At 36.5% G+C, this 26,447-nt stretch overlaps 6 protein-coding genes across 6 annotated transcripts; 2 read left to right on the top strand and 4 right to left on the bottom strand.

Moving 5' to 3' along the window:
• Positions 1–938: 938 nt before the first annotated feature.
• Positions 939–1,387, bottom strand: LOC132181966 (auxin-induced protein 15A-like). The gene has a single exon (XM_059595183.1). It carries the CDS (start codon positions 1,338–1,340, stop codon positions 1,035–1,037), a length of 306 nt encoding a protein of 101 aa, XP_059451166.1. The 5' UTR covers positions 1,341–1,387; the 3' UTR covers positions 939–1,034.
• Positions 1,388–2,206: 819 nt separating this feature from the next.
• LOC132181935 (auxin-responsive protein SAUR23-like) lies at positions 2,207–2,643 on the top strand. Its single transcript, XM_059595160.1, has one exon. The coding sequence runs from the start codon at positions 2,301–2,303 to the stop codon at positions 2,604–2,606; it is 306 nt and encodes a 101-aa protein (XP_059451143.1). The 5' UTR covers positions 2,207–2,300; the 3' UTR covers positions 2,607–2,643.
• Positions 2,644–3,706: 1,063 nt separating this feature from the next.
• LOC132181973 (auxin-responsive protein SAUR23-like) lies at positions 3,707–4,199 on the bottom strand. The gene has a single exon (XM_059595191.1). It carries the CDS (start codon positions 4,114–4,116, stop codon positions 3,814–3,816), a length of 303 nt encoding a protein of 100 aa, XP_059451174.1. The 5' UTR covers positions 4,117–4,199; the 3' UTR covers positions 3,707–3,813.
• A 1,542-nt stretch (positions 4,200–5,741) lies between these two features.
• LOC132181987 (auxin-responsive protein SAUR21-like) lies at positions 5,742–6,387 on the bottom strand. The gene has a single exon (XM_059595203.1). It carries the CDS (start codon positions 6,385–6,387, stop codon positions 6,085–6,087), a length of 303 nt encoding a protein of 100 aa, XP_059451186.1. The 3' UTR covers positions 5,742–6,084.
• A 3,790-nt stretch (positions 6,388–10,177) lies between these two features.
• On the bottom strand, positions 10,178–10,516 carry LOC132182024 (auxin-responsive protein SAUR24-like). Its single transcript, XM_059595238.1, has one exon. It carries the CDS (start codon positions 10,514–10,516, stop codon positions 10,235–10,237), a length of 282 nt encoding a protein of 93 aa, XP_059451221.1. The 3' UTR covers positions 10,178–10,234.
• Positions 10,517–12,257: 1,741 nt separating this feature from the next.
• Positions 12,258–12,683, top strand: LOC132181958 (auxin-responsive protein SAUR23-like). The gene has a single exon (XM_059595174.1). It carries the CDS (start codon positions 12,364–12,366, stop codon positions 12,667–12,669), a length of 306 nt encoding a protein of 101 aa, XP_059451157.1. The 5' UTR covers positions 12,258–12,363; the 3' UTR covers positions 12,670–12,683.
• The last annotated feature ends 13,764 nt before the right edge of the window (positions 12,684–26,447 follow it).

Below are 26,447 nucleotides of genomic sequence, written 5' to 3'. Positions count from 1 at the left end.
TGTTGAGGCACATTTGGAATCTTTTTGCAAGGGCTATCTCTTTGTGGGTTGCATGGGTGAAAGAGTACTCGCTAAAAGGTAAGAGCTTTTGGCAATTGAAAATCCCTCAAGTGTGCTATTGGAGTTGGAGGAAACTCTTGAAGTTGCCTGACATTGCTAGAAAATTCATTTTGTTTAAGGTTGGGAATGATAGGAGTTTTACTGAGATTTGGAATTTGTTTCCTTTCCTGTGTGGTGTAATGCAGTATAGAAAAGCTGAGAAACTTTGGTTGTCTTGCATACTTATGGAGGTAAGGAATTTTCTCAATTCCTCAAGATCATTCAATTCCATAAAGGCTACTGTAACATAACCAAGATAGGTTCAATAGAAAATATTAAGGGTTCGAGATGACTGCTTTTTATAGAAAATGTCGCCAATACAGAGGCTCGAAGGTATAAGAGACAGCAATAACAATGGTGGAGAGGATAATCCATGTGCTGATGAACATACTCCGAACCACCGGGAATGCTTGGATACCGATCGAATGTAGGCAATAGCTTTGCTCAATGTTATAGGGGAAATCAAAATGAAAAGAGAATATGCTCATTCCGAGACGAGAATGCCTCATGAAAGAGCTCACGAGTGCCCATTTTTCACGAGTAATGCTAGAAATCACTTCTTTATCCTACTATGCTGACATGACAGTACCAATGCATCTTCCGATGAGTCATTGTTAACAAAAAACAAAAGGCAAACTAACACTGTCACGTCAACATAATAAAATAGTGGTGAAATAGAAGTATGGTTTCTAATATTTCCTTTTTCCACATTGTGAGCGCTGGTCCGCTTTCTCACATTATGGACGAAAAATTAAAAATAAACATCATCTCTTAGTAGGTAACAATCCCCATTGTTTTAAAGATAGAAACATATTGTGAAACTGCAATAAATCTGGTTGTAACATTTATAATGGGTAACAATCCCCATCTCTTCTGCCAAAAAGAAAGTTAGAATATACATGGATTTACAAAAATTGGCACTACTTGTTTAAGTACTACAACAACTCTTGTAATCGAGAAGTGAGATCAGTGAAGATGTCTTCACTGCAGGGGATTGTGAGGCCCCCCATTGGATGATCAAATCCAAATTCTTCCTCAGCCTTGTTTAGCAAATCTTGAAATGAAGGCTGGTTCAAGAATGATACCTGAACAACGAACCGCTTCTTTTGGCCCTCTCCAACATATATAGCAAGGTGGCCTTTTGGAACATCCATAAATTGTGAAACTGCTTTCTTTGCAAATGAGTTTGATCGCCGCAGAATGTTCTTAGCATTTGTAACACCAGGCAAGCGAATGGCCATTGCTATCTGCCCACAAAGATGGTGAAGATCACAGATGAAATGGGTGAAGAAAGTAAAGGATTTGAAAGCAGAGGATGTGAGGACTTGGTTTGGCTATGCAATGATATGCGTATGTATATATAAGCATTTGAGGTCTCTGAAATGAGGAGTGAGTGGTGCAGAGGCATTCGGGTGGGGATCATTTGTTCGAAACATAAGCTGAAGGATCACATGGACTTGTCTTCAAACTCATCGTCAAGGACATTAAAAGTTGGAAGACATTTTAGGCATGCTTTTCTGGGTGAACAACCTACAAGGGCCCCAATTGAAATCAAAGATATATAAGTGGATTGGAGCAACTTCTCAACGTCTGGCATGCAGAGATAAACATTTGAAGTATGTGAAATGTGAAGTGAGTGGTGTTCTGGCATACAGGTGGCAGGATATTTGAAGGATCACATGGAGCTGTCCTCCAACTCATTGCCAAGAACTTGGCAGTGGTTGAGACATATCTGTTGGAGCACATTTTGCGCAATCTTTTCTGGGAGAACAACCCACAAGGGCCCCAGTTGAAATCAAAGACATATTGGGATTGTAAAACACTTTCAACATATATGTCCAGTATCCTCTTCTAGTGAATTGTCAGCCAGTCGTACAGAGATTTATCCAATCCATATGTCTTTGATTTCAACTGGGTCCCTTGTAGGTTGTTCTCCAAGAAATATAAAGCCTCAATCACTACCATGTTGTTGAGATGGAAGACAAGTCCATGTGATCCTTCAAATGCTTATGCCCTACTCGACATTTGAGAGACTTTCACAAGCTAGTCATATCTATATATATATATATATGCACATAACACATCATTCCATACCCAAACACAAGTCTTCAAATCCTCTGCCATCAAATCCTTACTTTCTCTCCTCCCTTTTAGTTTCTGAGCTTCACTATCTTTCCCAGAAACAACATACATAGATAGCAATGGCCATTCGTTTGCCTGGTATTACAAATGCTAAGAACATTCTCCGCCGATCAAACTCATTTGCTAAGAAAGCAGCTTCAGCATTTATGGATGTTCCAAAAGGCCACCTTGCTATATATGTTGGAGAGAGCCAAAAGAAGCGGTTTGTTGTTCCAGTATCATTTCTTAACCACTCTTCATTCCAACAATTGCTAGGCAAGGCTGAGGAAGAATTTGGATTTGATCATCCAATGGGTGGCCTCACAATCCCCTGCAGTGAAGACATCTTCATTCATCTCACTTCTCGCTTACATGAGTTGTTGTAATACATAAACAAGTAGTGCCAATTTTCTAAATCCATGTATATTCTTCATTTTTTTTAACAGAAGAAGAGATGGGGTTTGACTACCTACCCTGAGTTTTTCTAATCGAATGATTGCATTTTCTCTTACAATCTTCTCACATTCTCCTCAGTTTAAATTGATCTCTTTATTCCGTGTTATTCAAGCCCCTTTGATTTTGTTTGATTTGGCATGTTTTTCTATGGATATTTGTGAATACCAGTCAATTTAATTGGTAAAATATTTTCATTTAATTGATAAAAAAAAAAAATTATGGTCTTGTTGATTGAGAAAAAAATTTCTTCACGAAAGAAAAACATTATCAAACACCAAAATATGTTTGTGAGTATACCATGACAGTTTGATAAGTGGTATACTCATTTTCATTTTTCTTGGTTTTTCTAGGATTCAGACATCATGCAGATTTAGAGTCATTTCATCAAGATTTCTCTAGTGACTTGAATCTTTCAAATTAGCAGTCATCCAAAAATTAACTAGGTCAAAAGATTATCTGCATATCTTCTGCGTGGCTCTCGTTTATTTTTTTTCTTTGATACCACATCCAATTATAACATTTGTTCAGAATCAATTGTGTGAACAAGGAACATGTGCAAGAGATTTGCATAGGAGGAGTGCAAATAATATTATGTTATGAAGAAATGACCAAAGTTAAACTTTATAGCATTTAGCAGTAACTAATCGAAGTTCAGTACTCCACAAGCCTATACAGCTTCCTAACACAAAATTGGACACTAATTTCAAATTTGTTTATGATTGATTCCGGTGCAAAGCAAAACCTTGCTCAGTTTGATGATTTCATCATTAGGTTTTAATTGAACTGTGTACAATAGAGAAACTTTCTCAGTACTTCAAAAAATGTTCTGATAAACCACTGAAGTTTGAAGATGACCCTGACATAAGAAAGCTTCATAGACTATCATCCAAAGAAAAACATGCAAAATTAAATTAAATAGAAGGGCCTAGAAATGTCTCAGAATCTTAAGAGGATCAATTCAATCTGAAAGGTAATATCAGTATTACATTTGTTAGGAGAATGCAACAGAAACTGCAAGAATTGTATTTGTAACATTTTTCGGTAATCAACCCCCCATCACTTCATCTGCCTATAATAAATAAAGAATATGCATGGATTTACAAAACTGTCTCTGCTATTTTATTTTAGTGTCGCGTATCAGAATTCATGTAAGTGAGAAGTGAGATCAATGAAGATGTCTTCACTGCAGGGAATTGTGAGACCACCCATTGGATGATGGAATCCAAATTCATCCTCAGCCTTGTTTAGCAAATCTTGAAATGAAGGCTGGTTCAAGAATGATATGGGAACTACAAATCGCTTCTTTTCACTCTCTCCAACATATACTGCTATGTACCCTTTTGGAACATCTGCAAATGTTGAAGCTGCTTGCTTTGTAAATGAGTTTGATCGGCGGAGAATGTGTTTAGCATGCATAATACCAGGTAAACGAATTGCCATTGCTATCTATCTGTATTATTGCTCAGAAAGATGGTGAAGATCACAAATGAAAACTGAAAAGGGAGAAGAAAGTAAGGACTTGATACAAGAGGATCTGAAGACTGGATCTTGCTGTGAAAGGATTTCTTCAGACTTCATATATATAATTATAGATGAGTGGTGCAGAGGGATCCAGGTGGGGTTGGTGGGAGACATTAGCATTTGAAGGATCACATGGACCTGTCTTTCTACTCATCATGAAGTACTTGGTAGTGATTGAGACTTCGGAAAACTCTGAGCACAAGCATTTGCTGGGACAACAACCTACAAGGGACCCAGTTGAAAGGAAAGACATGTGGGTTGGAGAAAAATTTGAACTAACTGGCTGACCTCTTGCTATGGAGCCATGGAGGACAGGATTAGACATATATGTCGATTATGCAAACTTAACTCGTATCTTTACAACAAGTTTAACCTCAATGAAATTTAGATGCTAGAAACAGAAAAGTTATCTGTATCAGCAAAATACTCGAGTCTATGATATTCTCTTAATTTGCCTTAGTACAATGACTTTGAGGACAAACCCCCGTGGAGAGCGCATGAAGTATGTCCTACAAGTAGTCATAGCTGGAGCAACCCTACATATCTCAAACAAGTACTGCATTGTAAGTGATGAAATTATTGCAAGCAACTGTAACAATCATCAGAAGACATGTCAAATTTTAGGTGCCGAGTCTTGGCACAAGAAGTTTCTTCTCTTTTCTCCCCATTTTTGTTCACTTTTGTTATGATCTCATAATCTGTTAGGATTGTCGAGACTATGCGATTTAGTGAAAAATTACAGAGAAAATGAAGTGAAAACGCATGGGAATTCATGTGGTTCAGCAGTATGCCTACATCTACAGAAACTAGTGGCTAATTTCACCTCTCGACTCCGCCCATGTGGCCTTTATACTAAAGATCTGTGTTACTTCAGAATATTAGCCATCATTTCTACTATAATCAATGTAAGAGATAGTAACAACCTCTGGTCATTTACAAATAAAAATAAGCCTTCCAAGGGTCTCTTCTTTAGCAAGAAAGCACATCTAAAATTAAATTATTTGTTACAACTGCATATGTTGATATTATGCTGACAGACTCCATACTAGCCAAAATCTTTTAACTAGATTAAAAATTAGAAAGTGAAAACACATAACAATGGATCAAAGACTTGGGAAAAATGCTGGTTCCTCTTAGTTAACAAACAAAGCCATTATATTCAATGGTATAAAACCATGTGGTTTTTGAAAAAAGTAAGCCTTGATTGAATTGTTTGTTTCATAATGGCAATTACACTCGCAATCCCAATGGTTATTGTTAAATCACAAGTTAACCCAAAAGTCTAAGCTAATAAAAAAATTTTCGATTTAATTATTTTTCTTACCGTTATCATAGGTGGTGGTTACAGTGTGAAACAAAGGAGCTAAGGCATTAACCAATACATAAAGAAGGACTTATATGAAAAAGATTTGCATGGAATGTTTTGATCCCAAATTTTCATATAAAAGAACAAGAATTTTACAATGATTTGTGAAATAACCCAATGCTCTTATTTCAAAATTGAAAAGATTGGATTTTTGGGTCAATGGTGTTCTCAACACTACTCATTATCATGTCTTTCATTTCTCTTTTGAGCCACCCAGATTACGAGTAGATCACTGAAGGCTTCTCTGCGTCGGATTTTGTGAGATATTTCGGGTATAAAGTTGGAACCATGAAGCACCTCCTCTGAGTTTCTCCACACTGCCTTCAAATCTGTGGCCTCTTGAGCTCCCCACATCTTCTGGAAAATCTGCTTGCCCTGAGCAGTCCAAGGCGAAGGGATATGTTCTTCAGATACTGCAGTACCTTCTGCTTAGCAACATTCACAACCTTATCCTTCTCCAGAAAGAGATAAAGTGCATGAGTTTACAAATCTGTTTTGCTGATTAATCTTGCTGCCATGTATCACAATCTGTTTAAGCGAGAAGTGAGATCAATAAGGACATCTTCTCTGCAAGGAATTGTTAGACCACCCATTGGATGATCGAACCCAAATTCTTCTGCAGCCTCATTTAACAAGTTCTGAAATGAAGGCTCATTTAGGTATGATATAGGTAGAATGAACCGCTTCTTCTGGCCCTCACCAACATAGACTGCAAAGTAACCTTTCGGAACAATTTTAGTTGTGAAAGCTGCTTCTTTGCCGCTTAGAAAAGACCCGCGGAGAAGCTGCTTAACATGCATAATTGCAGGAACTCGAATAGCCATTTCTGTAAAAGCTTGACCTTCAGAAACGATTTTGGAGAAAAAGGTGGATAAATGTTTACTTGTGGAGATAAGTGGATTTGGTTTGGCTGTTGGAATAGCATGTATGTGTATATATAGATGAAAGGAGGGATAGGAAAATCTCTGAAATGTGAGTATGAGTATTGTGGGGTATTGGTGAAAGACATAGGCATTTGAAGGATCACATGCTTTTGTCTTCCAACTCATCATCAAGAACTTGGTGCTGGTTGGAATAGTACTTCAAGGACGACCTTATGTCCAAGAATTTCTGGGAGGGTAACCAACATCGGACCCCACTTGAAGTCAAGAGATGTGGCTAGGAGAAACCTCCTGTGGAGTTCTAATGTTATGTGGCCAGCATTCTCAATTGGAGTAAATCTTAAAGAGAGAACTATCTAACATTGGGGACCGTGAAAGGACATTTTCCAATAGCGATCATATGGTTTGGTCTCTATTTTCGTTAATTTTCATGCTCTAATCTATATGTTGTTATTCATTAATCATAGCCTGTCACAAACAAGTTATCACTTCATGTGAAGATGATGCTTAATACAAAATGCAGAAGAATTGGAGAGGAAATGAGCGGACCCTGAATCTGAAAGGTTGATCAAATAGGAAAACCAAACCACTCTAGAATCTCAAAGGATGAAGAAAGTTTTTAATTCTATTTGGTCAATGCAGGAGTTTCTATTGGTGGACCACAACCAGATAATCCACAATGGTCAACTATAGCAGCCTTCACCTTCAAGATATATATTGCATGCCTAAGATGTATGATTTTAATGATTGGATTGAATGCTAAGTGATGACCAATGGCTAGTGTATATGAAAAATTTCCTAGACCATCACGTGAAGGACAATATCAGGTGTGAGTCATTCATGTTTTTTCCTTCAAAACACAATGCTAATTATAAACCGCTTGGTCCAACTAAGGGGGAAAATTCAAAATGCCACAGGAAATTGGAAAGAAACTTAGAAAAGAATAATTAATGTATGTTGTCTAACTAGAAAAGAAAAATTCAAAAGTCAGATGAAGGGTATTCTGGATGCTCTAGCTTCATTCTTGTTCCAGTTATGTACTTCATGAACATGAACATTTCTAAGCTTAATCTTCTAACACCATGCTACCAAATGAGTTGTAAGAGTCAAATGTCAGTGAATAGAGACTATTTATCCTTTCCCTTCCTTGGCAACTAATAGCAACAGGCAATAGCATCACTTGTGACTCAAAATTTGAAATTAAGGCCATCAGGGTTATCTTTAAATTGCCTACAGAGTCTTCTCTCTTAACAGTTTCCTTTTCACTGTTAATTTTCATCCCATTTAACTTCTGGTTTCCATCCAACTACATAAAAAATATTTCTCTCACCCTCCTTTCTACAACTCGCTCAGCTGTCCAATCACATCCCACAAGCTAAGCCTAGCTTCTGAATTTGATAACATAATACATATACCAACATTCTTAGGATCCAGCTCAAGTGCTCCAAGCAGCCAATTTCTGCAACCCAAAATTCCCATAATCTGCCCATCTCCCTACATAGCATCTCATTCATTAGCTTTCATGCCTTACCAATGTCCATTTTCTTCACTTGCTGCTATATATAATAGAAAGACATCATTTTCGACTGATTGACAGATGATATAATATAAAAAACATATGATGTTCTGACTAGGCAAGCTTAGAGCTTTGTTTAATTGAAATCAAATTGTTTGGACCTCTGCTTTATGCTATGTTTAATTACCACTTATCCCAAAGCTTAAGCTAATAGGAAATTGTGTTTTAATTATTTATGTAATACTTTAACAAAAAATAAAAAATAGACACTGATTATGTAAAAGAAAAAAAGCAATGATTCTATTTAACAGTTTCTTCAAATGGAGAGATCTTTTTTTTTTTTTTTTTTTTCTGCCAAATAGCAGAAAACCAGAAAGAAAAAGAAAAATAAAAAATTGATTTACAATGTATTGGCAAGATTCTAATTATGAACTACTCAAGCGAGAAGTGACATCAATGAAAGTATCTACTCTGCATGGAATTGTCAAACCACCAGTGGGATGATTAAACCCGAATTCTTCTTCAGCCTTTCTTAGCAAATCTTGAAATGAAGGCTGGTTTAAGTAGGACACGGGAACCACAAATCTTTGCTTCTGCTTCTCTCCAACATAAACTGCAAAGAAGCCTCTTGGTACATCTGATGATGTTGAAGCTGCTCTAGATGCAGTCGAAGCAGACCTGCGTACAATTTGCTTAGCAAGAGCAACAACCGGCAAACGAACTCCCATGCTTTTGTTTTTATATGTATTTTCAGAAAAGAATGAAGAAAGAGATCCTAGAGGATTTGTTCAAGAAAGCTATCAATAGAGAATGTGAAGGCTTGAGTTTGTTGAGACCATAGATATGTATGTTTTTATAGATGGAAGTGGTATGTGAAAAATCCTGCAAGTGGTCAAGAGGAATTTGCTGGGATATATCTCATGAGGGTATCACATGGTTTGGTCTTCCAACTAAACAGCAAAGGTTGGCATGCAAAAATTTTTGTGTTTATATGTTGATAAACACTATGCCCTACAACTTTCAAGATAAGCTAATGAAGGACCAGCCAGAGATTGGAAGAGAAGCAGGATACTCATGTTGATATCAATATGAGAGAAAAACTAAGTGACTGTTGGACAAAGGGCAAGCTTAAGACATGTGGTCATTTTTTAAGGGACAATAAATAAGTAAGATGGAGATGACATACTAAAGCCCAGTTACAATAGGAAGGTAAAATATTTAAAAAGGAGAAGTAAAGCTTTGAAGAGGAGTCAATGGGGGGAAGTTCAAGAAAGCCATGGGTGTTGTTGAACCACCTATACCCAATTGTAAGCTTTCCCTTACAAGATTGAGTTCACCCAATTTCAGATGATGATCTCTGTCCATATGATCTGACTTCAACATCTCTTCCTCCTGCTTCTCATCCCTCAAACCAAATGCAGGATCTAAACTATGAAATAAGAATGCATTCTACTCAATGCCTATTTCGATCATTTAAACAAGCTTTTTGATGTGTTGAACTCTTCCATTTTGATCATCTAAACTTTTAAATCATGTCAATAAGGGATTATTGCGAGGATTTCACTTCCCTTGTCAGATGGTAGACATCAAATTGGCACTCCAGTCGCAGATAGCCAGCCTATACACACAAGGTTGCGGATAATGTAATGCAATGGCAATCCAATTAAGTCCAATGACCCAAATATTAATGCATTAGCTCCTCTGCATTATACAATTGAAGCCATTGTGAAAGCTTGTATGACATTTTTGGTCGAAGAGAACAAATTATATATAAGAAAGAAAGATATCTATTTTATATATTTGCATGGAAAGTTTACTACTGAATTTCATTGCTGACAAATGCAAAATTTTACAATGCATAATGAAATAACTCAAATCTCTTCATTCAAAACTGAATAGACAGCTTTGGGTCAATGGTGTCAAACAGTTCATGTTTAACAGACCAGCCATTTTCATGTCCATCTCGCTTTTGAGCCCCTACCAGTGAGGTCAATCAATGCCTGAAAATAAAAGATGCTTATAAAATTGGAACTCCTCCTGGTCGGCTTCTCCAATGTGAACAGCATTGGCCTTCTGAAAGATCATGACCTTGTGTCATCTGCACTCATTGGAGATATGCTTAACTTGAATGATCCTCGGCGAATGGATTCCCAGACCGTCATTTTCTTGAGAAACTTCAGTTGTTTCTGTCATGTGAGTAGACATTTCCTGCTCTGCTCCTTCTGCCACAGAGAAGAAATGTGTCTAGTTTGATCAAGCTTAGTGCGCCCTGCACTAAAATGCATTTAAGCATGAAGTGAGATTGATGAAGATGTCTTCTCTGCAAGGAATTGTGAGACCACCCATTGGATGATCAAACCCAAATTCTTCCTCTGCCTTACTTAGCAGTTCTTGAAAGGAAGGCTCATTCAGGTATGATATGGGTACCACAAATCGCTTCTTCTGTTCCTCTCCAACATATACTGCAAAATAGCCTTTTGGAACACTTTTAGCAAGACCAGAAACAGACCTGCTTACAGTCTTCTTAGCCTGCATTATACGAGGCAGAAAAGCCATTTGAGTTTATATTATGACTTTGGAAGAGGCTATAGTTCACAAATGACTTGGGAGAAGGAAGAAAATATTTGCTACAAAAGATACTGAGGATATGATTTGGCTATGGATAATGTCTAAATCGTGTTTGTATTTATAGATGGAAGGTTGTCTACGAAAATCTCTGAAATGTGTGAGTGCTGTTGAGGCAATCTGGTGGGAATTTGTCAGAGAAACAAGCACTCCAAGGATCACATGGTGATGTCCTCAAAATCATCATAGAGAAATTGGTAGTGAATGAGACTGCATAGTTGGTGGAGGACATTATAACCAACTATCAATTTCTTGGAGAACAAATCACATCCGACCCACTTGAAATCAAAGAGATATCAGATATGAACCAGGGAAAATTCTTGTGGACACAATTGGATATGGAAGCCTTGGAAGGACATGGTGGAGACATGTAGGTCTTTTATTTCTTGACAGAAATATACTTCATACTTTTTTGGTCTTTTATTCCTGCAAACTCAACATTACACTTCAAACTGTGAAAAAAAAAAACATAAAAAAAATCATTGGATATCTACAATTACAAACAAAACTTTGGAGGCAGAAGACAACTGCATGTAATAACATGTTGTGGGCCAAAATCCCCGGCATTGGTTGCTTTAGTACATTGGCCGCACGGAATACCCTTGTGAAGAGCATTTCATGTGTTGCTTCAGAACTACGACACACCCCTGTGAAGAGCACAAGGAGTGTGTCCTACAGGTAGTCCTCATAGAAAGCCAGACCATTCAAAATACAACCAAATTAATTTCCATTGAAGTGGGGAAATTATTGCAAACATGATTGGCAGACATCTCAAACTTTGAAGGTGGGAAATGCCATCAGCAAAGCCAAGGCCATTGACCCCTTTCCTTTGCTTCTGATTTGAATTTATTTTAAGAAGCTGTCAATCAATCACTTATGGCTCAAACATTTGAGATTTAGACCAATTTGGATAGCTTTAAGTTTGTCTTAGAATATATATTGTCCCACAAGCTAAGCCTAGCTTTTGATTTCGATGACATAATATATATATACCAACATTCTGAGGATCCAGCTCGAGTGCTCCAAGCAGTCAATTTCTCCAACCCAATATTCCCATAATCCATGCAAGCATTATCCAAATTAGCCTCCACATGGAGAGACTGCATCTGCCCATCTCCCTTACAGAGCCTCTCAATTCATTAGTTTCCATGCCTAGTGAACTCACTAAAACAGCCTCTTAGCCAAAATTTCAGCTAGCCCCTCTAAAACGACCACTACAGTGAACTCACTTTATGCTAGATCATCACCTAGAAGACCAATTGCAGCTAGTTGGAACACATAAATGTTGGTAATCATTTATCCAAAAGGCATATCATAGAAGAGCTCCACTTACATATTCTTGCCAAGAAAATAATTGACATATATGCTCAACCTGTCATAAGAGGTGAGCCAGTTGTTGAGAAGTTGCTCCAATCCACTTATCTTTGATTTCAACTGGGACCCTTTTGTAGGCTGCTCTCCCAGAAAAGCATACCCTAAATGTCTTCCAACTTTTAATGTCTACATCACTAACATGTCCTTGACGATGAGTTGGAAGACATATCCATGTGATCCTTTAAATGCTTATGTTTCGAACAAATTATCCCCACCCAAATGCCTCTGCACCACTCACTCCTCATCTCAATTCAGAGATTTTCACACACTAACCAATCATCTATATATACACATACACATATCATTCCATAGCCAAACCAACTCCTCAAGTCCTCTGCTCTCAAATCCTTTACTTTCTCACCCTTTTCATCTGTGATCTTCACCATCTTTCTGGGCAGATAGCAATGGCCATTCGCTTTCCTGGTATTACAAATGCGAAGAACATTCTCCGTCGATCAAACTCATTTACAAAGAAAGCAGCTTCATCATTTGTAGATGTTCCAAAAGGCCACCTTGCTATATATGTTGGAGAGAGCCAAAAGAAGAGATTTGTAGTTCCAGTATCATTTCTGAACCACTCTTCATTTCAAGAATTGCTTGGCAAGGCTGAGGAAGAATTTGGATTTGATCATCCAATGGGTGGTCTCACAATCCCCTGCAGCGAAGACATCTTCATTCATCTCACTTCTCGCTTACATGAATTGTTGTAAACGTGCAGTGACAATTTTGTTACCATGTATATTCTTTATCTCTTTTTGGTAGATGTACGAGTGGGGATTCTACCCACAAAAAGTTTTACTACAAGAAATCAATGCAGTTTCTCTCACATTCTCTTACATTATGTGAAACAGAGGATACCTTTCGGTTTAAATTTTTCTTCGTTGGAGTGATTCTATGATATTTCATTATTTCCAGTCCCTTCTATTTCATTTAACTGTTACTTCTCAAAAAAATATTCCAAATTTTGCTTCCGAAATGATGTGTACATACTCACAAGCCTATGTAATTTATTATTTTAAGAAATGTGTCACCATTTTATGGGATTGCGACACATCATTTTGAAAAGCAAATTTGAAATTTTTTTTGGAAAGTATAGCATTACTCTTTGTTAGTTCTTGTGTTGGCTTAATTCAGTTCCAAAATGCAGAGGCTACTATTCACGAGCTCAAACACTGATATAGAATGCTCAGAATCCAATCTCCACCGTTCATAATGTAGATTCATGTGTTATGAATGTCCCTACAAAATTTCAGCTTAATCGGACCACAAACGCCCATCGATCGGTGCTGTTGATCAAGACTGGACAGCATTTCCAGAATGCTGTTTCACCCATGTCCGGACATGCCTTCCCCGGGTCCGGACCTCATTTCCAGAAACTCAAATTTTGCTCCGCAAAGTTGTGTCCGGACAGCCCATTAACATGTCCGGACAGCCCGTAAGTTTGAGGCCCAAAAACGTGATTTTAAGTGGTTTAAGTCTAGGGTTTTGTCGGGGGTATATATACATCATTATAGAAGATAGAAGTACGAATTTTTCACCCCCAGAGAGTTCGTCGGAGGCTGTACTAAGAGAGATCATATGTGGTGAGCGTTAAATTAAATCTCTTAGAGTTTTAGTTATTCCTTTGATAAATCTACGGTTGAGAAGTCTATCGGAAGGGTCCGGTAAAGGAGAATCACGTTGAAGAAGATTGTGAGCAAGGAGATGAGTTGTAGGCTTGTCGATCTTACAGAGCCAAGGTCTTGCAAAGGGTTGTAAGTGTTCCTAGTGTCTGTAATCTCTGGATAATCTTTTGATAGTGATTTCCTGGGTTTGGCTGCCCCGGAGAGGTTTTACTTTTAGATCGGTTTCTAAAGGTTTCCTCTTCGTAACCAAAATATCTGTGTCTGCCTCTTTATTGCTTTATATATTTTGGGTGATTGAATTGTTTATTGCTACATATTATTAATTCCGCATAAATTGTGATAAACAAGTTTTTGGAGTCGGCATAGCGTTTTTCAACTGGTATCAGAGCGGGTTCACTCTGTTTGGATTAAATTCTTGAGTGAGATCTGTTGACTCCTATTTGCTATGAATACTTCTCAAGGGGAATATGATCTTATAAACTCCTTCAACAATTTGTTGGAAAAATTCACTCTTTTGAGACATCAATACACAAATTGTTTGGGGGAGTTTCAAGATCTTAAACATGTGAATGAATCTATTGTTACTAAATTGTCTGAATCACATGCTTTAATTGATTCTTTAAAATCTGAAAATTCTGTTTTAGGTTCTAAAGTTGATTTGTTAGAGAATAAATTAAAAGAGTCAAAAACTCAATTGGAAAAATTCTCTAGAAATTCCCTTGAGAATATGTTACATACTCAGAATTCTGATTGTGATAAATCTGAGTTAAGTTTTGATTGTCATGTTGCTTTGTCTTCTAACAATGATTATACTTCCGAGATAATATTTGTTAAATCAGAAAAAGTAGAAGATTCTGTGGTTAAAAGAAAAATAGCAGCTGCCTCGACCTCACAAGGTAAGAAAGTTAAGAAAATTCATATTGAACCTTATGTATCTTACCCTAAATATAGAGTCGTCCATCCTCCTAGGAATCTACCTCCTAAAAGGTTTATCCCTACTTGTCATCATTGTGGAAAAGTTGGTCACATTCGTCCTCACTGTTTTAATTTGAAACCTCATGTGCATATAAATAAAAATTCCTATTCTAGGAAAGAAAGTGAGGGTTTGGTCATAATGATGAGAGAAGTGCTATCTAGGCTAGATAAGTTTAAGCAAAGTCATAAGTCTAGACCTAAGATTTCTCAAGTTTGGGTTAGGAAGGATGATACCATTCACCCCTTGAGGGGGAGTGGTGATGATCTCACCTTATGTTAGGTGAGTCACCCACATGCCTAGGATTGATTTTCTTGCATATCTTTGCATATTCTAGAGCATGTTGTTTTTCGTTTTTCATTGCATTTTTGTTTTATTTTGTTTTGAAATTGTATTTTGTTTGTGTGCATTTCTTTTGTGAAAAATAACAAAAAGACAAAAAATATTTTACTTTGGTTGTTTTTTTTTCTTTCTTTTCTTTATTTTGTCTTATGCACCTAGATAGTTCATTAATTTCTCATGTTGCTTTTTATGAATTTAATTCCTTACGTCTTGGAATATTCTTAATATGAATGAGATGAAAATTTGTGTCAATGGACTTGTTTTTGTGGTTACCTAAAGCCTGAGCTTATGTGGTACTTTTTGCCTATGCTTTATTTCTTGTGCACAGTTAAGCTTAAATTGAGGTTTTGTTTCACTTTATTTGTGAGGTCTGTTAGGTAGCCATACGAGGTTTTTGACTAGTCATATTTTTCAAATTGACCATATGCTAGTTGAACCTAGGGCTTAAAAATTCCTGCTTTCTCTGTTGTGATAAGCACCAAAAGTTTAAGGACACTTTCTCAAAGAGAAAAATAAACAAAATAGTGAAACAAATAAAATCAAAAGATCATATTCCAAAAGGAATTTATTTCATTGTGTCAAACTTGTGCAAAATATTTTACAAAGAGAATTGTATAGGATGAGAGTGGCTAGGCCCTAGTATGATAAGGTTTGACTTTTGATTTGATATACTTGTCAAAACCTCATGGTGGTGAAACTTTCTCCTCATTTTGTAAATTGAAAATTTTTCTCTTTGGATGGCTTACCCACACACCACACAAGCATAGGTTGAATGAAACATTTTCTTGGCTTGGGTTAAGCAATATGAGTTTCTAGCCATTTCTAGTCTCATGTATATTTTGCATATTTGGAGCATGTTTGGATATTCATTGTGCAATACATGAGTCATTGATGTGTTATCATGTGTGTTCATTTAACTTTTAAGGGAGAGAAACATGCTTTACATTTCCAGTTTCCTGTTGTTAATTGAGTCATACATTGAGGGGGAGTTTTGCTGATGTTTCTTTATAATCACGCATTCTACGTCATTTTTTTTATCATGAGTTTTATTTATGTCTTCTTGTTCCACATATGCCTTGATGTATTTTGTGAAGTGTTTCAGGAAACATGAAGACCTTTTGTCATTCTGTGACAAAAAAGGGGAGTAAATATGGGGAGATGATGGGATTGGCTCGACATTTTGGTTTTGTCACTGAATTGCCAAAGGGGGAGTTTGTTAGTTCTTGTATTGGCTTAATTCAGTTCCAAAATGCAGAGGCTACTGTTCACGAGCTCAAACACTGATATAGAATGCTCAGAATCCAATCTCCACCGTTCATAATGTAGATTCATGTGTTATGAACGTCCCTGCAAAATTTCAGCTCAATCGGACCACAAACGCCCATCGATCGGGGCTGTTGATCAAGACTGGACAGCATTTCCAGAATGCTGTTTCACCCATGTCCGGACATGTCTTCCCCGGGTCCGGACCTCATTTCCAGAAACTCAAATTTTGCTCCGCAAAGCCGTGTCCGGACAGCCCATTAACATGTCCGGACACCCCGTAAGTTTGAGCCCAAAAACGTGATTTTAAGTGGTTTAAGTCTAGGGTTTTGTCGGGGGTATATATACATCATTATAGAAGATAGAAGTACGAATTTTCACCCCCAGAGAGTTCGTCGGAGGCTGTGCTAAGAGAGATCATATGTGGTGAGCGTTAAATTAAATCTCTTAGAGTTTTAGTTATTCCTTTGATAAATCTACGGTTGAGAAGTCTATCGGAAGGGTCGGGTAAAGGAGAATCACGTTGAAGAAGATTGTGAGCGTGGAGACAAGTTGGAGCTTGTCGATCTTACAGAGCCAAGGTCTTGCAAAGGGTTGTAAGTGTTCCTAGTGTCTGTAATCTCTGGATAATCTTTTGATAGTGATTTCCTGGGTTTGGCTGCCCTGGAAAGGTTTTACTTTTAGATCGGTTTCTAAAAGGTTTCCTCTTCGTAACCAAAATATCTGTGTCTGCCTCTTTATTGCTTTATATATTTTGGGTGATTGAATTGTTTATTGCTTCATAATATTAATTCCGCATAAATTGTGATAAACAAGTTTTTGGAGTCGGCATAGCGTTTTTCAGAACCCATCCCCAAATACATGATAGATGATGTATTGTGCAACAGCCATGTGAGATAGAAAGAATGACCAATAAGAATCAAACAGATAAGCAATTCGGAATCGCACAATTAAACCCAAACATTCACATATTGCAATTTGAAATCAAATCGAAAAGGAATAATGGAAGAAGCATACCTTGGATGATACCAAAGTGTTGAGCCTTTAAGAAACGAAATCACCGAGAAAGAAAGAAAAAAATGAAATTTTTTTTTTTTTTTTTTTTTTAAAACAAAACACCAAAAAAAAAACACAACTTGTATAGATACGCAATAAATCATGCATGCCCGTATGAATATCTGAACAATTCGGAGTGATCAACAAGCTACACTTACACTGTAAATGTACCATATGCATGACACAACCTTGGTCTGTGAATGCAGTCAAGTAGGCAATAATCAGAAATCTCATGTGATGGTGTAGTGTGTGAAAACTCCCATTAAATAAGATTGCATCAGTGGAAAGGAAATCTAGGCAGACACTTTGTAAATGAAAGACAAACAGTCTGATTCAAGCCAAAGTAAAACCTTATAATGTTAGGACCTAGATTCCCTCATCCGATACACTCCCCCTGAGACTAATCATTCGCTTTTACCATGTCCTTTAGTAATCATCTATTTCCGTAATGATTTGATCACCGATTCTTTCTTTAGGGACAGACAGAAGCAAAACTAAGTCATTTGAGCTTATTTTAAGCCCTTTTTTCTTTTTTTCTTTTTTTTTGGAAAATGTTGGAATTTTTTAGGAGCTAGGTTCAACTAACGAGTTGGTCAAGTGGATAGAACTGACACTACCTATCTTCCAAGCAAAATGTTTGCTCCAAATTCCCAAACATATAACAAAAATCTAAACCTAATGGGGGCAAAAAGTGCACAATTTCGAACATGAGAAAAACTGACTCTTACTCCTTTAACAGTCTTCAGAAAAACAAGGTATATCAGAAACATATGGAGCAATAGATGTAAATTGCAAAAATATTGACCCCACTCATATGTAAAATATTCATTTGAGCACAAGACATGAGAAACTGAGTATCTAACAATTAAAACAATCTAAAAGAATAAAAATTAATCAAAGAAAATAAAAACAAAGCAAACAAAAATTAAGAAAAAAATGCCCTAGAACAGCTATAGACAAATATCAATATGCTCAATTTCTAGGCATGGTCTATGTGCCCACCTAATCTAGGTGAGTCCATTACCACTCCCCCTCAATGGGTGAATGATATTAATCTTCTTGACCCAAACTTTCTTCACATCAGGGACAACTGTGTGACTCTTATCCAAGACATCTAACCGTGTTACTACGTCTCTCATCATGTTGAATAATTTCTCATAACTATTTCTAGAATGAAAATATTCTCTTTTAGGCTCATGACTGTTAAGCTGAAAACACTTAGGACGAATATGTCCAATCTTACCACAGTTATGACACGTAGGAATAAACCTTTGAGAAGGTTGGTTCCTTAACATGTGCATACTTCTCGACTTAGAACTAGACATATAGGAATCGGTTAGAGTTCCCTTACCTTTTCCACCTTTGGAAATTTGAGGAGAAATTACCTTCTTTTCAGCCAAGCTATCTTCTTTGTTCACTGGTTTCACAAAAATCATCTTCGAAGAAGAAGCAACATTAGTAGATAAAATAGTAGATTTATCAAAACCCAATCCAGTTCGATCAAACGAATGTTTCTGATTATGTAGCATTTGATTTACCTTTTCACTAGAGAATTTTGTTAAATGATTCTTTGATTCATTCAGTTCATTCTCTAAGGATTTCACTTTGGCAATTAGCATTTGATTTTCAGACATCAAAGTATTATGAGTAGCAAGAGAATCAGTTAAGGTGACAGAAAGTTGATCATTTTCAAGATTAACCTCATTGAGTTTCTTCAATTGCTGCTTATTCAGCTTTTTCAGTTTAGTGTATTCTACAAAGAGATTATTATAAGCATTTTGCAAATCATCTTCTTCTTCCGAATCATTATCGGACACACCTTGTTTGTCTTGAGAATTACACTCACTATTCTCATGCTCACTCTCATAACTAACTCCAAATGCTAAGTAATTAACTCCTTGTTCAGCATCGTCCTTGTCTGACTCATCACTTTGAGTCACATTAAATGCCTTGCCATTTGACTTTCTCAAGTTAGCACAGTCAACACGAATGTGCCCATGTCCTCCACATTCGTGACACTTGATACCTTTAGGTGACTTTCCTTTCTCAACATTCTCATTTCTAGATTTCTCAGAAAATTGTGAATTGCTATTTCTAAAATTTCCTTTCTTGGCTCTAAAGAATTTTCTAAACTTCTTAGCAAACATAGCAATTTCTTCCTCATTTCCAGAATCCTCATCAGATGAACCACAAGAGTCATCCTTAACATTTTTTGCCTTAAGAGCAATATTTTTGGTGTTCTTGTGTTTAGGAAGAATTAGCTCAAAGGTCTGAAGGGAACCTACAAGTTATTCTACTCTCATAGTATCTAAGTCCTTGCTCTGTTGTATAGCAGCAATTTGGGGAATAAACCTCTCAGGCAAAGATCTTAAGATTTTTTTCACCACTTTAGCATCATCCATTTTCTTTCCCAAATTAATGGTAGAGTTTCTAATGGCACTAAGCTTTAAATAGAATTCATCAAAAGTTTCATCTTCCTGCATTCTAATCTCCTCAAACTGAGAAACCAACATTTGAATTTTTGAAGTTCTAACAACCTTAGTTCCTTCATGTGTGATTTCTAAAGTTTCCCAGGCTTCCTTAGCTATTTCACATCTAGAAATTCTAGAAAATTCCTCATTTGAAACAGAGATGTAAATAGCATTTATAGCTTTGTCATTCGCAGTAGCATTATTCTTTTCCTCCGTTGTCCATTCAGCAATTGCTTTGTCTGGACGTGTCCATCCAGATTCAACAATATGCCAAACATTAATGGATTTAAAATAAGCTCTCATACGAATTTTCCAAAGCGTATAATTTGTTCCGTCAAAGACGGGAAGAGAATTAGGAGCAACCGTAAGAGACATTTGATATGGAGTCTCGGATCACACTCAGGAAATAAATCCTTCACAGAGTGAACCCGCTCTGATACCAATTGAAAATTCTAAAACGACTCCAATTATCACCTACTCACACGTCTAGGAGTTTTACAGAAAATATCCAGAAAACAGATCTAACTTAGCAGTTAAAAATCAACCAAATACTGATATGAAATATGCAATCAAGAACACAGAAATTTGGTTACGAAGAGGAAACCATTTAGAGAACTCTCTAAATGTAAAACCTCTCCGGGGCAGCCAAACCCAGGAAATCAATTCACTATATAGAAGAATAAGGAATACAAGAATAATAACAAAACCTTTGACTCTTCCTTGCACACGACAAGTGACCCACTTGACTTCTACCTCAGTAGCCCTTTCCAGAACATCTGGCACGATTCTTCTAAAAGATTTCCTTTCACCGGAACTCCGATTGGCTTCACGTATTTTTTCTTCAACAATAATCTAGAACAAATTCTCTCTCTCTAAGCACCCTGATTTTGCTCAATAAAATACGTACATATAAATGTAGCAAAATCGTGTTTAAATAGAAAATAACCCTAATAAGTCAGCCAGGTCCGGACCCTGCAAATCTGAGGTCCGGACATGCCTCATAAAATGCACTTTCGGGAAATGGGGTCCGGACCCTGCTTCTGGCGGTCCGGACCCTGCTTGAAAAATCAAGTTTCTGGAAATGGGGTCCGGACTCGGGGAATTGAGGTCCGGACCCGGCCTGTCCAGTCTTCATCAACAACTCCGATCGATGGGCGTTTGTGGTCCGATTGAGCTGAAATTTTGTAGGAACATTCATAACACATGAATCTACATTATGAACGGTGGAGATTGGATTCTGAGCATTCTATATCAGTGTTTGAGCCGTGAACAGTAGCATCTGCATTTTGAAACTGAATTAAGCCAACACAAGAACTAACATTTACAATGATATGTCTGGTAAGCCCCCCTACATCTCATGACTATGACTTTTGTTTAATGTTATAATTAAGTATTTCCTAACCAACCCTTTTGACAATGATCAAATTAATGTGCCATTTTTATGGACAGATATAGCGTTGAAGATTCTAGCAATGGATCCAGAAATATCAACTATAGACAATGCATGTGGGTGGAAAGCTTTGGAAATGTTAGCTAGGAAACCTTTTGCAATTTGCAGAGAAAGTCAACTATCATTCTGGAAAAGTCGCTTAGGTTCCTGTTTGTTTGCCTCCAACTCAAATTCTTTCATTGCTGAGATATATTCGACATTTCCTAAGCAGTTCTTTTATTACATTATTCACACCTTGATGACAATTTTACAAAAATGCTCTTATTTGATTTCATAAAATCTTTACATGATATCTACTTGTTACAAATAAATGTGCTTTCGTTAAGTGGTAGGTGAAAGTTTGTGACTCTTGTGTATCAACGTATGGTCCTAGAATCTTGTCTTGTAAAAGTTTGTCTTTGTTTTTGTATGTACGTTGCTGGAAATCAGAAAAGTAAAAAAGAAGAAAAAACTGGATGCAGTAGAAGGAAGAGCCATGAGCTCATTTCAGAAAAAAAAAAAAAGGACTCTTCCTCTCCCCTGTTTTTTTATTCCTCTGTTTTTCCCCTGCTTTGTGCACGTTTTCTGTAGAATTTCTGCAGCAGTCCTCCTCCCTTATTTCTTTGTGTTTGCTTACTGCCCTTGAAGTGTGTCTTGCTGGAAAATCCAGCCAACACTACTAAACTATCGAAAGTTCTATGAGAAAAGTTATTTTCTATTTGAAACATCTCAATCTATTGTAAGGGTTTCCTTTATACACACACAAGAACATAAAAGCAGTGTTTTAATGCTTTAGACATCACTTTGCATTTTTATTTTATAAAACTTACAATATCATTTCTTATTATGGATATTGGTAAAATAATCATATCTATTTAATATTTCCTTATTATCAAACCATCTCTGATTTCTCAATAGATTCTTTTCTAAACGACAGGGTTCAAAGGGATCTCTAACAAAGGTTTGATGAAGACATTAGCCCATCAATTAGTAGAACGCCTTTTGTTAATGGTTGGAGTTCCTGACAAACAGTTCTCACCGAACATGGTTATGGATTTAATTTTACAAGCTACAAAAGTTGAAAATGTTGAATATCTAATTATACTTACACGCTCTTATCTTGACCTAATATGGCAAGTAAACGAAAATAACATGAGTTAATTTCACATTGCTATTTTATATAAGCAAGAGAGTGTGTTCAATCTAATATAGAGCTAGGTAGTAACAAGAATTACCTTGCATCATGTAAAACTTTCGAAACAAATGAGAACATGCTACATTTAGCTGGACAATTGGCTCATTTAGATCGACTAAATATTGTATTTAGTCGGCTTTTCAAATGCAAATTGTGCCACTGTCATATGTGAACATGAAGAATTTTGCGGGTGAAACACCTAAGGAGATATTTATAAAGAGACATACGAGTTTGCAGAAGGATGGTGAAAAGTGGATGAAGGACACATCAAACTATTGCATGCTCGTGGCGACAGTAATTGCTACTGTGATTTTTGCCGCAACCTTTACTGTACCAGGTAGCAACAATTAAGAAACAGGTACTCCTATTTTATTGAGAAGTAACTGGCTTATGATATTCTTCATATCAGATGCAATAGCACTATGTTCCTCTTCGACTTTAATAGTAATTTTTTTTGTCAATTCTCAAGTCACATTACACAAAAGAGGATTTCTTCAAGTCATTATCCTCAAAGTTGGTGTTTGGACTTGCAACACTCTTCATCTCCATGGCGGGTATGATGGTAGCCTTCAGTGCAACTTGTTTTTTTGGTGTATAGCAACGCAAGGGCATGGGTTCCGGTTGTTGTAATCACTTCGGTTACCATCCCACTAACTTCCTTTGCTGTGTTACATCATACACTTTGGGTCGAAACATTCCTCTCAACATACAAGTCTAGATTTCTTTTTCGGCCAAATAAACATAAACTTTTCTAGCAAAAGATGTTGTTTGGGGAATTAATGAGCATAAAATATGAAATACAAGTCAATCGAAAGGAAGGAAAGTTGTCGAAGGTTCATGGGATGTTGAACAAGGAAGGCCAAAGAAAGAATTGAGCAAATAGAGACTTAATTTGGATTGATGGTTTGTCTTTAACTATTTCCATCAAGACTTACGGTCCTGTGGTTTATACATTTTTGCATTGTCTTTTTCTTAATTGTGAATCCACAATTGCTTTGATTGTAGTCAAATTGTCATTTGGTAATTTTGTAAGTTTTATTTGTTGGCTAAAATTCAGTGATCAAAATGGTGTTCAAAGTGCCAAAAGTTCATGGGTGTCCGGACGGGATGCATAGCCGTATGGACAGACATCAGTGCCGCAAAGTATTTCTTCAACCCGAGAGCTTTGTCTGCAAGCCCATCTGCATGGCCGGATGAAATAGATGAATAAAAAAACCCGAGAGTCTCATCTGCAAGCCGTCCAGATGAGCTGTGCCAAGTGACGCTACGAAGCAATGTTGCCCTAAAGCTCCATCCGGACGAGCACACTCCCCATCTGGACGGTAGTGTACGAGAACCAACTTTCTCATGTACGTTATTCAAGCCTTGTCTGAACGAGCCCTCTTACCGTCCAGATGGCCCGTAACTTCTGGGTCTAATTTCAATGTAATTGTGATTCAATTAAACTAGGGGTCTTTAGGCTTATGTATATAGATCACTACAAATCTGAATACATATGAAATTCGACGATAGAATTTGTGAGAGGCTATGATTCGAGAGAATATTTGTTGTGAGCCAAATTGTTCCTCTTAGACAATTTTTGTTAGTTTGATTGTGTGCGATAATTTGGGGTTGTGGAGAGGTGTTATTATCGTCTGACTAAAGGTTTTCATTGTACAATTTTCTATTGCGATCGACACACAGAGTCAACAGGATCACATACAACTAGGAAACGGATCCTTTCCATTTCAAAATCACTATATTTCCTCCATTTAGTATATTTTGAAGAGTAGTGTTGTCTAAAAGTTTTAATGATGGTAGTGCATTAAATGCAATACCCTTCAAAATACACTAAATGGAGAAAATGGAGGGATTTTGAAATAGAGAGAATCCTTTTCCATGGAGCCATGGAGGGCAAATTATCGTTTAACCGGTACATTTATTATGTTGCCTCAGTTTGGGTTGTTGACTGTTTTAATATTGCATTCAATTTTTATAAATGCATTGGTTATGGTTTAACGTAAAATTACTATGAGTAAATTTTACTTAACCCCCTCAAACTACTACCTCAATGACAATCTACCCTATAAACTATCAATTATCATAATTTACCCCAAAACTACCAAAACAATGACAATGTATCCCCCAATGCTAACAAAATGACAAAATTACCCCTATAAAATTTTCAATAAAACAAAAATACCCTTAAAATTTTGAAAAAAAAAAAATAAATTTTAGTATTTTTGTTTTTATTTTTGTAAAGGTAATTTTGTTATTTTGTTAAAATTAGGGGTACATTGTCATTGTTTTGATAGTTTGGGAGGTGAATTGTCGCAATTGATAGTTTGGGGGTAGATTGTCATTTAGGTGGTAGTTTAAGGGGGTTAAGTGGACTTTACCCAATTATTATTTTAGTACATGCTTATGATGGCATGACAACTGACAGAATTTTGATCATCTTTTTTTTTTTTTTAACATGTTTGCACAAGAGTGGGGAGGGAGATTCGAACTAGTGACATCTGCTTCATTAGGCGTGATCCCAGCCAATTGAGCTATCTCTTGGAAATTTTGATCATCTTCATTTTATTTGAATGAGAAATAAAATTGCAAAATTATTCCAAAATATATAGAATGACAATTTTATCCTTACTTAAAACTAACTGGATCCCCTCCGGTTATCTTTATCCCAACTGGTGAGGGGTCGGACTTTCTCCTATTCAGAATGTAAATTTTAGGATCTATGAATCACTCATATACTACCTGTTTAAATTGCAAAAAATAATTTAAATAATAAATATGTGAGTCTTTATAAGGTTTATATATTTAAAAGCATCTACTCATGTAGTAGGCTTTATAAAGAATTTCTCGTATTTAGTATTTGAATTATTAGTAATTTGGGGTTGTTGAGAGGTGTTATTATCGTCTGACTAAAGGCTTTCATTGTACAATTTCTATTGCGATCAACACAGTCAACAAGATCACATGGAGGGCAAGTTATCGTTTCACCGGTGTATTTATTATGTTGCGTCAGTTTGGGTTGTTGACAGTTTTAATACTGCATTCAATTTTTATAAATGCATTGGTTATGGTTTAATGTAAAATTATTATTTTAGTACATGCTTATGATGGCATGACAACTGGCAGAATTTGGATCATCATCATTTTACGAAATGACAATTTTATCCTAATTTTAAAACCAACTTAATTCTCTCTGGCTATCCTTATCCCAACTGGTGAGGAGTCGGACTTTCTCCTATTCAGAATGTGAATTCTAGGATCTAACTATGAATCACTCGTATACTACCCGTTTAAATTCCAAATAATTTAAATAATAAATATGTGACTCTTCATAAGGTTTATATATCTAAATAAGTTTCGAGTAGTTCACCCATCTACTCATGTAGGTATGCTTCATAAAGAATCTCTCATACTTAATACTCGAATTACTAATAATTCGAAGAAAAAATTGGTGAAAATCTCAATTCAGATTGGAATTTTCAGTAATTTGAATTGCTAATAATTATTTAGACAATACATTACTTGAGAGTCCATATAACACACCTAATCAAATAAATTTTGGACAATCAAACCCTTTACGTTCAATTTAAGCAGAAAATTGCAGATCCTTATCCTCTGGATCAAACCCATCAACCAATTTATAAAAATTGAATGCAATTTATAGTTGGAAATGAATGACTTGATGGGTGACGTCAGCCTCCCACGAAAGCACTTCTTACGTCATGTAGGAAGAAAGTTCTTGCACGTTTATATATACTCCCCTCTCCTGCAGGCCGGCTGCAAGGTTGAGTATCACAACTTACCAAATAAAAAGATTTGAGTGTCAAAAATTTCCGCTTCCTTTGGCTAGCTGCTCAACTGGCTTAACTTCATAGTAAGTTTTTCTCCAACATCTCTAATAAATTTTCGGGATATATAATTGTTGTGCCCTTACTTAGCATTTTTCTCTTTCTCATTACCTTTAATATTCTTTTATTAATTAACAATAACCAAAGTTCATACCCTTCTTTTCCTTTCTTGTAATCCATAAATCATATGTTTGATATTCAGCATAATTGTGGCGGCAATGCGTCACTGGAGGTGCGACATCTTGCACTCACTGTCAGATCACCATCAGCTCAATGGGTGATTGGTTGT

This window comes from Corylus avellana, chromosome ca1, assembly GCF_901000735.1.
Source record: "Corylus avellana chromosome ca1, CavTom2PMs-1.0".
In the NCBI taxonomy this organism is placed as follows: domain Eukaryota; kingdom Viridiplantae; phylum Streptophyta; class Magnoliopsida; order Fagales; family Betulaceae; genus Corylus; species Corylus avellana.
The sequence above is the reverse complement of the archived record's forward strand: the minus strand, read 5'-3'. Positions and strand labels throughout refer to the sequence as shown.